The sequence below is a fragment of the Cystoisospora suis genome, assembly GCF_002600585.1.
Source record: "Cystoisospora suis strain Wien I chromosome Unknown contig_6518, whole genome shotgun sequence".
Lineage (NCBI taxonomy): Eukaryota > Apicomplexa > Conoidasida > Eucoccidiorida > Sarcocystidae > Cystoisospora > Cystoisospora suis.
This window is the reverse complement of record NW_027159305.1, coordinates 1-11,770: the sequence shown is the minus strand read 5'-3', so window position 1 is coordinate 11,770 and position 11,770 is coordinate 1. Positions and strand designations below refer to the sequence as shown.

The following is an 11,770-nucleotide window of genomic DNA, read 5'->3' as shown; positions in this document are numbered from 1 at the left end:
GCGCAGCTCCACTTCGCTTCACTATCTCCCTCAGAGGCAGAGAATTCGTGAACCTACCCTCAACCCAGTGAGTTTCCGGCGTACCTGTACTTTTTCAAGAGCCTAGTATAACGCTCTTCTGTCGTACTCCATACACCACAGCTTTCTTTAGAGCCCGCAAACCGGTTGGGGCCCTTACGACTTTGTGAAGACCACCTCCAATCTCCTGCCTCGCTCCCGTCTCCCTGCAACGAAAGGAAAAGACGCCCGGTCCAAACCACGGTCGCCACCTTCGACAATCTGAGTCGCACTGACCTTGCAGGCTGACGTCTTACTAGTTCCAGAAGCAGGCGCATCAGACGATGGAGTGCCGCAGCTAAAGCATCTCCCTTGTGCCAGGCTACGGTAGCACACTATGCTGCTGTTTAAGCGTGGGCCCGTCCCCTGCTCTCCCGACACGCTAGTCACACCCATCAGGCCGGCCTGCAGATCTCCGCGGGGCACTTTTGTTTGGAGCTTGTTGACGCGGGTCCCATTCTCTTCCGGACTTGCCGTTTGCGGCGGTCCCAGTCACTCCACGGAAAAGCTCCTGTTTAGGTTAGGCGTATATTTGACAGTTTTTTTTTTTAACCCCAAGAAACAGCTACGGGGCACCACGACCCTCTGGCCAGTCCTGTCGATTGTCGGTTCGCGTTGGCAGGGGTCCAAGACCCCGATTTGTGCTTGATTGCATCGCTTCAAACAATCTTACACACACAATATATCTTCAGCATTTCTTCCTTTGCCTGTCATTCTTCTTGTGCGCTTGTCAAAATGAAGCTGGAATCAAGACACTTCTCACCCCGAAGAGGGAGCGGAGGCCTCTCCCTCGGGCTCTTCGTCCTTGTTGCCCTTGCAGGCATGACTACGACGCCTACCGATGTGTTCGCGGATGTTGGTGAGGTCGAAGGTAAGGAAAGGTACCGCAAAACTACTTTGGCGTGTAGAGTTTGTCGAGCTCTTATAAGAACTGGGGATGACAAAAAATATTTTCATCCGAAAGGGTGGCTTTGTCCAGGTGGACTTGGGCCGCCCCTCGCAACTATTGGGCGTGGGACACAAAAACACTGATTTCACATTATACGAACACGCTGACCGTATAAATTTCTTTCCCTCCTCACTGTAGTACTAGCCTAGGCTCTGCAGTCTACACTCTGTTAGGAATGACGGGGCAGAGCCAGATTCTACGTTGGTAAGGCAACTGGTACTACTTTCCTAGTTGCAGTAACCCAGAGAGCTTCATCTGTGGTTCTTTGTACCCACGAAGGAAGAACAGGTTTACCTTGGGCAAAAGAGTCTCCTCACGTCTACACTACGTACAGTTACACTTTCTTGACCCTATCCACGGGGGATTCTTCAAATTCCCCGTGAATAGGCTCAAGAAACTGCACTTACCCTGGTGTAACTAGACAGGGTAAGCAAGGAGGGTCCCTGTCCACACGGCTGGGGAGGCGGCATGAGAGAACCCTAGGCAAACACAGATAAAGGAGCACTCGTGTGTAAATACATTCCGTGTTGTCTTCCATTCAGTTTTCTGTTTGAGAATGTCTAGGGAGCGCAAGAACGGGAAGACAGAAAGCCAAAGGAAGAGTCAATGCTACTGTAGGCCTGTGGGGAACTTTAATTATCTCGCGTCTAAGGTAGTCTCCATTGAATATCAAGACGACCTCTGTCGCTTCTCAAGGCGTCTACATCGGAAAGCTCCCACTTTTTCAGGTGTGATACTGATCGAGAAAAGTGGGACATTTCATTGCGTGTACCGATATCTGTGTGCCCTGTGATATCACTCCAAGATGGATCTGTGCAGGCCCCCGGAGGAGAGAGACAGGCGGAGACCCCTCGGCCATCTGACGCAGTAGATATGTCTACCTGGAGTGGTGATGGTAATGACGGACAAGGGTTTCTAAGGCCGACAAAGCCGAGTGCTGAGGAGAGAGAGGCAGAGAATGTGGATGAGACCAGCAGGCTTGGCGATGAAAAGAGAGAAGCGGCACCGTCAGCTGTCCCGACACCTGTGACAGGAGTAGAACTCCCTCAAGGAGAGCCGGAGGTAAACGGCAGCAAGGCCCCACCGGCCAGCGGACCAGAAACCGATAAAGGCTTGAGTGATGCAGAGCAACAGCCGGTACCCCCGCTCGAAGAAGAAGAGGAGGGAGATGTGTCAACTCCGTCAGATTCACCCCCACCCATGGTTAGTGCAGCGGCAGCAGTCCCTAGTGATAGTGTAGATGGTGTGCGAACGATGAGTAGCGTGCCCGCGGTCCCGCAAGAAGGCGTACAAGATCAAGTACAGCTATCAGTTCCGGTAAGTTCACCACCGACATCAGTGGAGTCAACTGCAAGACCAGCAGATGCTAGTCTGGGTACTGTGAGAGCGACCGCCCTGAGGGAAACAGGGGCAGGAGGACCGGCAAACGAAAAAGCAGCAAACGTGGAAGGCTCTCAAGAACTCGTCGAAACCCATTCGCGCGTTGCCGCCGCAGCCGCGCCGTCCGCACCGGTAGCTCAAGGATCAGCCGACAGCCAGCCGAAGGCGGATGTAGACACGCCTCCATCCGAGCCAGTCGCACCTGGTCCCAAGGGGGACCAGGCAATGAAAGGGGAGACAGGCTCTCCAGGACAGGACGTGGATGCACCACCGCCGAGGGAACCCCAACCGGCAGACAGAGAGGAAGCCCAACATTCGGTACCACAAAATCAGGATCAAGACTTGGAGCAACACCAACAACAAGAACAACAACAACAGGAGCAGCAGACGCCTAAGCCGGAAAATGACCAAGCAGGAGGGCAGGGGAATCAAACCCCGTCACCGACATCATCGACTACGATCACAACAACTACAAGTGATAGCGCGACGAACAAGAGAGTCTGGTCTAGCACTGTTGCTCTGCTGGCCGTCGTACCATTCCTTTTGACTGCATGAGCTGTTTTTGCTTCACCTATGTTTAGGACGACGAAAAGAAGAGTGAGAAAAGGGAGGTATTTGAAAGGCCTTCGTACGAGTTCAAACAGGAGTTCGTCGCCGTTGTTGGGACACCGCGCTTCAGCAAACGCATACGGGAGGGGGATACTGCTTGAGAAGTCATACTTGTATGTTGTGCAAATACCCCCGCTTACTTCTCTCTCTCTATATATATATGTATATATAGGGGGACGCGTGCAGTTCGCTACGCTACTTCGTGTGCCTCCAAAGCGAGGTTGACGGCATGAAATCTGATGAGAGACGCTGTTCCGTAGTTTTCCGTTCTGACAGCGAGCCTTCTCCAGAGATAAAGTGAAACGAATAAGGCTAGGTGGGGCGGGATGCTGCCTACAGAGGCAATGGATTCTCTTCCGCTAGGAGAGAACTAAAAAAAACAGCCTACCTGTAAGGCGGCTGTGCTCCCAGCTCACTCTCACATCTACTCCCAAGACCTCCGGTCGGATGCCTGTTGTTAAAGCGGCGCGCTCCCAGTTACGAAACAAATGGAATTGCTTCCTGGAAAGCGCCGCTGAGTCACTGACACCCAGGCGGTCAGTTCCGAATTACTGCCAGAATCAGATATCTCCACAGTATAGCCACTTCTTTGTACTCCAAAGCGTGCCGTTCTTCAAAGGCCTTAGCTTTTCTCCCGATGGGTAGAACTGTACGCCAGGAGTACTCTTTTCAGTTGGGCATGCAGCGAATCATTGCACCTTCTCGACCCACGTCGGCAACCAGTTCTTATACTTGCATTTCCTCAGAATCGACTCTCTTTCCACCGGAATAACACGTGCAAGCTGGAAGTGTTCTCATGTGAGATGTAACTTCTCCTGGTTTATCAGCGGCCTCCCTCCGGGGCAGCCTAGTCTGTCGGTCAGAAGCCACAACTATCTGAGTGTGGCCTGCAACAGCAACTGAAAATAGCAAAAGAGGGAAGTGAGCTATAGTGAGAAATGTCTCGTGTATCAAAACACCTTCGGCAAAATAAGCTTGTCATGCCCTGTATGGAGCTGGGCCTCCCAAAAGTTAGCTTGCTGAGTTGAGTAGTAGTCGAACCAATCGAACACACTGTGTTACTACTGCGTTAGCTCGGGGAAAACTACTTGTGAAGCCACCTGCTAATCCTTTTTGAGGGAAAGCGGCCAGTAAAGCGCCTCGAGTAACGATGAAGACAATCATTGACCGAAGAAGGCCCTTTCCCTCTGTCCATGGAAGATGCCTGGGCATCAATACTCTTAGGGCGAGCCCGTTGATCCGTCCGGGCAGCCAGTCAGTGCGTTCCAAGCTTGGCCGTTCCTAAACGCGGAGGGCAGAAAAGCAGCAGTTTCTCCAGGAAGAAGCTGGCGGCGACACCATCATGGCTACTCACTGTGAAGTGTCGTTCATTAGCACTGCTCTGCCGTACCATCAATTACCGTTTCAGGTGCTTGGGCTGAGAATCCCGGGAAGCAATGGCACGCACAGCTTGTACTGTGCACGCCATTCCGAGAAATTTTGTTGCTTCTACAGAGCAAGATAATTTAGAAGAGCTAGCCATGTATTCTGTACCAGGGGCATTTCGTAACGTTTGTACGGTTGGCTCGGCATCATGAAGGGTCACCGCCACACCTCTTCGTCGCCGTTGAACGCTCAAGTAGAAGAGCGAGCCTGTTGTTCGCCTTTACAGGAGGCAGCATGGCGAAAGCAAAGCCTCGTTTTTTGTTGCGTTTCTTGCACTGGTTTGCTACTGCCGCCTATGCAGTCTGCCCTCAATGCGCTCTACTAGACTGGCTGTCAGCGGTTGTTCCGTGGGCACCGTCTGGGTTTGTTTGGCCTCTGACAAACCTGTAGGGGGGTCACCAATGAACACTGAAATTCATCATGTCCAACCCCTTGAAATGGGATAGTCCGTCGGGTTCCCAGGAGAGACTGTTCTTCTGTTTGTAAGACGTGTTGTGGTCTCACACGTTGTATCGTGCGGAAGAGTTGGTGCCCTCTTGTTTGGGTTGGTAAGTGCTGATACTCATGGCCACAAACACGCACACTCTTAGCCTTTTAGTTGCTCTATCACTTGTAGAGGTACTCAAGCCGAGTCTAACTCAAATTCGTTTTCCAAATCAAATCTCTCTTGACAGTTGACGGCCGGGCCCATTAGGATGGAGCGGAGTCTTCGGAGGCCTGCACCATCTCCTCCCGGGCAGCCCGTGGAAGCGGGCGACCCTGCCGTGGGATGGCTGCTGCTCGAGCTCCTCCAGTTGGCCTTTCACCGCTGACATTCTAACCAGGGCTTGCTGACGGTGGCTCTACGTTACTAGCGGAGGAGCCTTCTGCGGCCGCCATAGTCACTTCTGGAAACAGTGTTCGTTCGGTGCTGCTTATGTCTGTCGAGTTTTTGAAAGCCAGAGAAACTGCCGCGTGAGTGGCGTGACCGGTCGGTCGACTCGGTTGTGGGTAGTATTTGACAGAGGGGATCTGGTGGCGGACTTGTCCTTCTTTCTTACTTCTCGCACATCGAATCACGTTAGGCGTTCTGTCACTCCAGTGTCCTTTCTCCGCTCTGGTGTCAAGAATGAAGGTGAGAGGGACAAACTTCCCGTCCGTAAGGGGAAGAGGGATTTCAGGCCTCTTCCTCGGGCTCCTTGTTGCCCTGGCAGCCACGACGATTACTACAACCTACGTGTTAGCTGATGAGGGAGTAGTCCGAGGTAAGGAAGACGGAGGAGACGAATTCCTCGGGGAGACAGTCCGTATTCTTGACCTATCAAGAGTGCAACAAGAGACATCCAGGGGCTTTTTCTTCCGTGAAGGAGCCCTTCATACACGCTCTCAGGGAACGATCGCGTTTCTAGTTTCTCATGCCACGAAAAGAGAGCTGCCAATAGCTTGGGATCTTTACCTTTTGTCCAGTGAACTTTGGCCCATGTGACAAAAAGACGAGGTTTTGTCCACGTGTACTTCCGTGCGGCGCTAGCCAGCAAAAGATGTGGGAAGCGACAAGGCTTTTCATCTGCAACTAAAGAACCTGTCATCTCTTTTCTTCGGTCGTCATAGTATTACTCTATCCTCCACCCGGGATGGTGGGATCGCGCCAGAGTTACAGCCAGTGTGTATGGTGATAAGGCAAAAGGTTCAACATGCGTACGTATACTGGCCAAGGCCCATTTCCTGTTCTTCGCCCGTGGAACAAGCAGGCCGCACACCTTGAAGAGTTTCAGTCTCATGCACCTAGGTGGGAATGAGAGACCCGTCTCGAGGCAAGGTGAGGGTAGTGTGGGAAAAGTCAGAGCGACGGTCTGTGAATGTGGACACATTTCATATGTGATAGTTCACTTAGACTTCTATTCTACTCCTCACCACGCAAATTACCAAAGAAGGAAAGAGGAGAATGGTAAGAAGCAGAGCAAGAGACACCGCCGTATGACTGGTGTACTCGACTGAAAAAACTGGTACATATGCTTTGGATTCGTGGGCTTGTGTATGAGGACGTGGTCTGTGGTTTGTACCCGCTGCTTCGCAGGACCAACGGAACGGCAAGGAAAATCGATGGATGTCGCGGGAGCACAGACAGGGGGGGGAACTCCGGAGATAGAGGGGAAGGTCGCGCCTTCAACTGAACCATGGGATGATGCTCGTACTGTGAATAGTGGTAGTGAAGGAGAAGGAGGGTTTCTGAGTCGTGTGGGGCTGAGGGCGAATAAGGAAGAAGAGGTAGAGAATGCACGTGAGAGCGACAGTACTGGCGAGCAAATGGAAGAAGACGGATCATCACCATCGACACCTGCGCTGGAAGAGCAATCTACCGGAGAATCGGGAGAGAGTGATGCCAAGACCCGACAAGCCAGGGCAGCAGAGATCGATGCAGGCTCAGGTGATGCAGACCAGCAGTCGATTTCCCCATTTGAAGGAAAGGAAGAAAAAGGACAGCTACCATCTCCGTCGGGTGAAGGCGAGGAAGAACAAGAACACAGATCTTCCTCGGAGTCATCACCACCTGCAGCCATGACAAGTAGTGCAGCGAAGACACCCGCAAGTGTCAGTGTAGACGTCTTGAGTGCGCCGGATTCTCTAGAATCAGATGGAGTGGCGAAGGAGAAAGAACTAACAGCCGCGGTAGGAGAAATTGACGGAAACCAAGAACAGCAACCGACAGAGGTGCGAGGAGAATCGGTTGAGGCCGCTGAACCAGAGACAGAGGCAGAGGGCGCTCCTTCGTCTGAACCATCAGGAGGTGCTCCCCCGCAGAATGACACTAGCGAAGTAGAAGGACGGTCTCCGAGCCCGGCGGGGCTGGGTACGGAGAGCGAGGCCAAGTCTCAGAACGGACACGATAGAAGTCAAACGGAAGAGGCGCAACCATCGATTGTCACGACACCCGCGGGCGGACTGCATTTCTCTAACGGAGAGCCTGAAGGGACCGAGGCGCGCCACCCGCAGGGCAGTGCAGTTGCAGTCGACGCAGGGCCGAGGGGAGTTGATCAACGGTCGGTTCCCTCGTTAGAAGGAAAGAAAGAACAAGGACAGCTGTCGTTTGCAGCGGACGGAGAGGAAGAAAAAGGATACACAGCATCCTCAGAACCATTACCAGCCGCAGCTCTAGCAACAAGTACACCCAAGACACCCGCAAGTGCTGGAGTAGACGGCATGGCTGACTCCCCGGTCCCAGCTGAAAAAGCGGAAGACGACGGACTGCCAGCCTCTACGGTAGAGCAGAGTGAGAAGGATCAAGAGCATTCCCCGTCTTCAAAACCATCTACGGTCACGGCCAGCGCACGCGCTACAACACCAGCGCAGGAAGAGGTGGACGGTGTGCGAGTGATGAGTAAGGTACTCCGCATTCCTGATGGCGAACAGGCGTACGCAGAACAGCTATCGTCTTCCCACCCAGATTCATCAACTACAACCAACGCGAGTACAGTACCAGCGAGCGGTGCTGAAGGCGCCGTACGCGCGATGGAAGCGGCAGCCGACTCGGCGGCCGATGAACATGAGAGATTACAAGCCGCTTCGGCTTCCCCCTTGCCAAAGGATGAAGGGTCCGATTCGGAATTTGTGCACGGAACCTCGGAAGAGCAACAGCCAGCCGGATGGCATAAAGAGCCGGAAGCCGACCTCAGTGCTGGAGTCGGCGTCGTCTCGGGAGTTAGTGGCCAGTTGGGAGCCAATGAAGTTCAGGGAGACAGCGGACTCCGACAAAGCCAGCAGGACAGTGCATCGCAAGACGATCTCGCGACACACAAAGAAGAAGCCGGAGAGAAAAACTTGACAGACAGCCCGGAAGGAGACTTCAGTCAGGGAGTAGGGTCGGCAGGTTCGGCAGCAGACGGACATCAAGAACAGGAGCACACTCCGATACAGTCTGAGGAACCGGGCGGTTCGGGATTTTTGCGAGCAAATGCACAAGATCAGGAACCGGACACCTCAAAACCAGAATCTCAGCCGGGCGGTGACACGTCCTCATCGTCAACTACCACCACAACAACTACAACAAGTGATAGTACAATGGACAAGAAATTCTGGTGTACTGTCATTGGTTTGCTGACCGTCGCTCCATTCCTTGTAGTCGCCTGAGGTCTTGTCGCTTGTCCATAGTTATACCAGAAAGAAGGAGAGAAGAAGTAGAAGCCGAAAGAATCCAGAAGGCATTCACAGAAAGCAGCCAGATAAGAGGCCGCGATAAAAGAGCGTGTGCGCAATAAATAGGAATCCTAGGGCACCCGTGATACTTTTTCTTGCATTTCTCGCCTTTTCCTGTTGACTTTTCCAGCAAAAGAAGAAGACGAAGAAGGAATGAATAGCAGCGGCCCTGTGGACGAGGAAGGGACACTTTCGCACGAGTTCGAAGACAGGGTTGTCGTGGCTGTTGTTATGACAATCCGTTTAAACGAACACAAGGCAGGAGTATTCTTGCTGTTAGAAGAATCACATCTGTATTGTAGCATTACCGTCTCTACCTCTGCAAGCGCACAGGTACGCCTATGGATAGAAATGTAGTCTGTCAGCGTTATACATGTATATCTATACGTGTATGGTAAGTTCCTCTTGCATCCGTCTCTAGAGAGACCTGATGTACAGGATCTTTGAGTCTTTGCCCGGTTTTGTTGAGATTTGTTGCATACCAGCTGTCAAGAGGTTTCATACGACTTTTTCTCAGTCGGAAGACTGCTGTCATCTTCTGTCTCCGAGGCGTGGCGACTGAGGTGAAACACCTCGAGAAACTTCAGTCAATAGGTGTCCTTCTTGCTAACAATCCTTCTCTTGAATGCGTCGAAAGGAATCTGGCTCCCCCAAAGTGCGTGCTCTCTACAGTAAAACGGCATGGAAGGCAGCACTGCAACCCAGTTCGCAACAGTACACGGACAGAAGCAGTCGCTGTACCCTTTCGTTCTGTGACGGTTTGGTTCTTCCTTCGGCGAGGAGGAAAAGGTCCCTCTGGTAGAGCTGCGGGTGTTTGTTATTGGTAGCCTTTATATGTATCAAAGGACTTCTGACAGAGACCGGGAGAGTAAACCGTCTTCACGTTTCCCTATTTCCGACACATCGTTAGGACATGGGATTCTGATCCACACTTGCGTCTCCGTGGATGTATATAAGTATGCCTAAAGATGTGGAATGGCGAGGAAGGGGTAGGGCAAGAAAGGCCCTGGAGCACTCCAGGAAGACACAGAGATATAAATATGAAACACCACCTCCTTATGTAATGACACTTGGCTACCACGATGTTCGTACACATCATGCACGTGCAAAGGTCTTCAGACGACCTAAGGAAAAGTCGGGGTCGGGGCGGCTTGGCAAAGCATTCTTTTCCTTTGGCTCCATTAATCTTATCGAGGTCGCGAACCAGCCCCTGAGTTGCGGTAGGCGGGACGGTCGCTTCTTCGTGTGACACGGAGTACGGGACTGCAAAGATGTCTCTCTGTGAAGGGTGGTTCTCCGTTCACTCCTGCACCTACCTGGAACACCTCTAGTGGAGTGCTGCTGCTACAGATGATACTAATCTGACCAAGCAAGAGACGGGAGTGAAGTTGAGAAGTTTAAAGCAAAGCAATGACGCACTCGATCCCACCAAAATTCGTCCCAGCTATTACGTGCCGGCCTGATACATACAAGTCGCCCTACCCAAGCGTCCCCTGTGCTGCAGAGACGCCGGCCGACTCGTTCTGGGTGTGGCAAACAGAACATCAGTTTTCGATTAGCCTTGGCACGCGATGAATCATTCCACCCGCACTACCGTTGTACGTTTCCGAAATGGAGCCCCTTCAAGTGTTTACCTACCTATCTAGACGACCAAAGTATGCGACACCTGACACTCTCTCTTGCTGTGACAGTTCTCCTTCCACAGGAGAGGCTTTCACATGTAAAGACCCATTAGAATCTCATATATCTATTCCAACAGTGCCCGCGTACTAAAGCTTCCGCAGCTCACGCGGGAACCGCCCGGGGTCATTCCGTAGCTTGAAATTTGGGCTGGGATCGCTGGGGTCACTCCATAGCTCGAGCTTGCGTCGGGATCGCCGGCGGTCACTCTATAGCTTGAGTTTGCATCGGGATCGATGGGGGTCACTCTACAGCTTGAGCTTGCGATGGGATTGCCGGCGGTCACTCTATAGCTTGAGCTTGCATCGGGACAGGCGGGGGTCACTCCGCAGCATCCGCTCGGATCTCCCGAGCTCAGACTGCAGCGTAAGCTCGGATCTCCCGAGGTCACTGTGCAACTTTCGCTCGGATCTCCCGAGGTCACTCTGCAGCGTCCGCTCCGATCTGCCGAGGTCACCCCGCAGCTCCGATTGGACTGTCTGAAGATCGCCGGCCGAGAGAATCTGGTTCGTCTTTGGGATGAGTCCTAGTAGTCGGCACGCAACAAACAGACGTCCCTTCAGAATTCCTAATACCAAAAAAACGATCGGACCAAGGGGAGAAGAATAGCTTTGGAGAGGCCCTACGCTTTCAGGCAGTGAACTTGCCGGTGCCCGTATGCCTGGGTTACTCAATGCCCAAGAGAATGGGTGGCAGAGAAATCTTGCGCAGCGACCTTCAGAATGTCATTAGCCACGCGTGTACGAGGAGCCTGTTCTTGGCGCGGGAGCTGGCGTGTCATATCGCTCGTCAAGTTAAGTTATGCCGAGGTATAAGCTCCCTCGCCGAGAGCAGGCTCCTTGGACACACGTGGCTAACGACATTCTGAAGGCCGGTGCGCCAGATTTCTGGTGATTCTTCGGATGCGATCTGCGATTTTCAGTTGTGTCCTTAGGGGATACTCGACAGTTTCGCAACAGTCAACACTAATGGCACCGTAGGGGGACCGCCGACCAAAGAGGCGCGGTGCATATATGTTAGTCACGGGTTGCCGATACAAAAACAGAACTGAGCTTTCTGTGTTCTTGGCAACGGCCATACAGTTCGTGAGCGGCGCTTGTCACTTCAGTCAGCAGTTCGCTTTCGTGGTCCCAGCCGGAAAGAAGTCAAGCCTTGCATTTCGCAGTTAGCGCTGTCTCCAGTCAAAAGTGGGGATAATCTTCTTAGGTGATATATTGACGGCTGTCACACCGGGAATGCTGTCCATCGTCACTGGAGTTTGGTCGCTTTGTCGGTACGCCGACAGCGCTTATTCGGTAGTCACCGCCTGCGGTTGAAATGCATCCGGCAACAGGACAGGCCCTCGATAGCAAATAGACTTTGATGCGTGCAGCTTATTAGCTCGATACAAAAGACAACGCCCGTCTGCCTTCACGAGAAACCTCTGCACGAAGGACAATGCTTGTACACGTGATCATGCGGCACAGGCGGTTGCTCCGCTTTTTATTTAATCCTGAT

General features: G+C 52.6%; 2 protein-coding genes across 2 annotated transcripts; both read left to right on the top strand.

Annotated features, from left to right (window-relative positions):
- Positions 1–243: 243 nt before the first annotated feature.
- Positions 244–3,114, top strand: CSUI_010002 (uncharacterized protein). The gene is made up of 2 exons (XM_068070109.1): positions 244–928; positions 1,812–3,114. The coding sequence occupies exons 1-2, from the start codon at positions 793–795 to the stop codon at positions 2,939–2,941; spliced, it is 1,266 nt and encodes a 421-aa protein (XP_067917916.1). The 5' UTR covers positions 244–792; the 3' UTR covers positions 2,942–3,114.
- Positions 3,115–5,222: 2,108 nt separating this feature from the next.
- CSUI_010001 (uncharacterized protein) lies at positions 5,223–9,231 on the top strand. Its single transcript, XM_068070108.1, has 2 exons — positions 5,223–5,664; positions 6,477–9,231. The coding sequence occupies exons 1-2, from the start codon at positions 5,529–5,531 to the stop codon at positions 8,525–8,527; spliced, it is 2,187 nt and encodes a 728-aa protein (XP_067917915.1). The 5' UTR covers positions 5,223–5,528; the 3' UTR covers positions 8,528–9,231.
- The last annotated feature ends 2,539 nt before the right edge of the window (positions 9,232–11,770 follow it).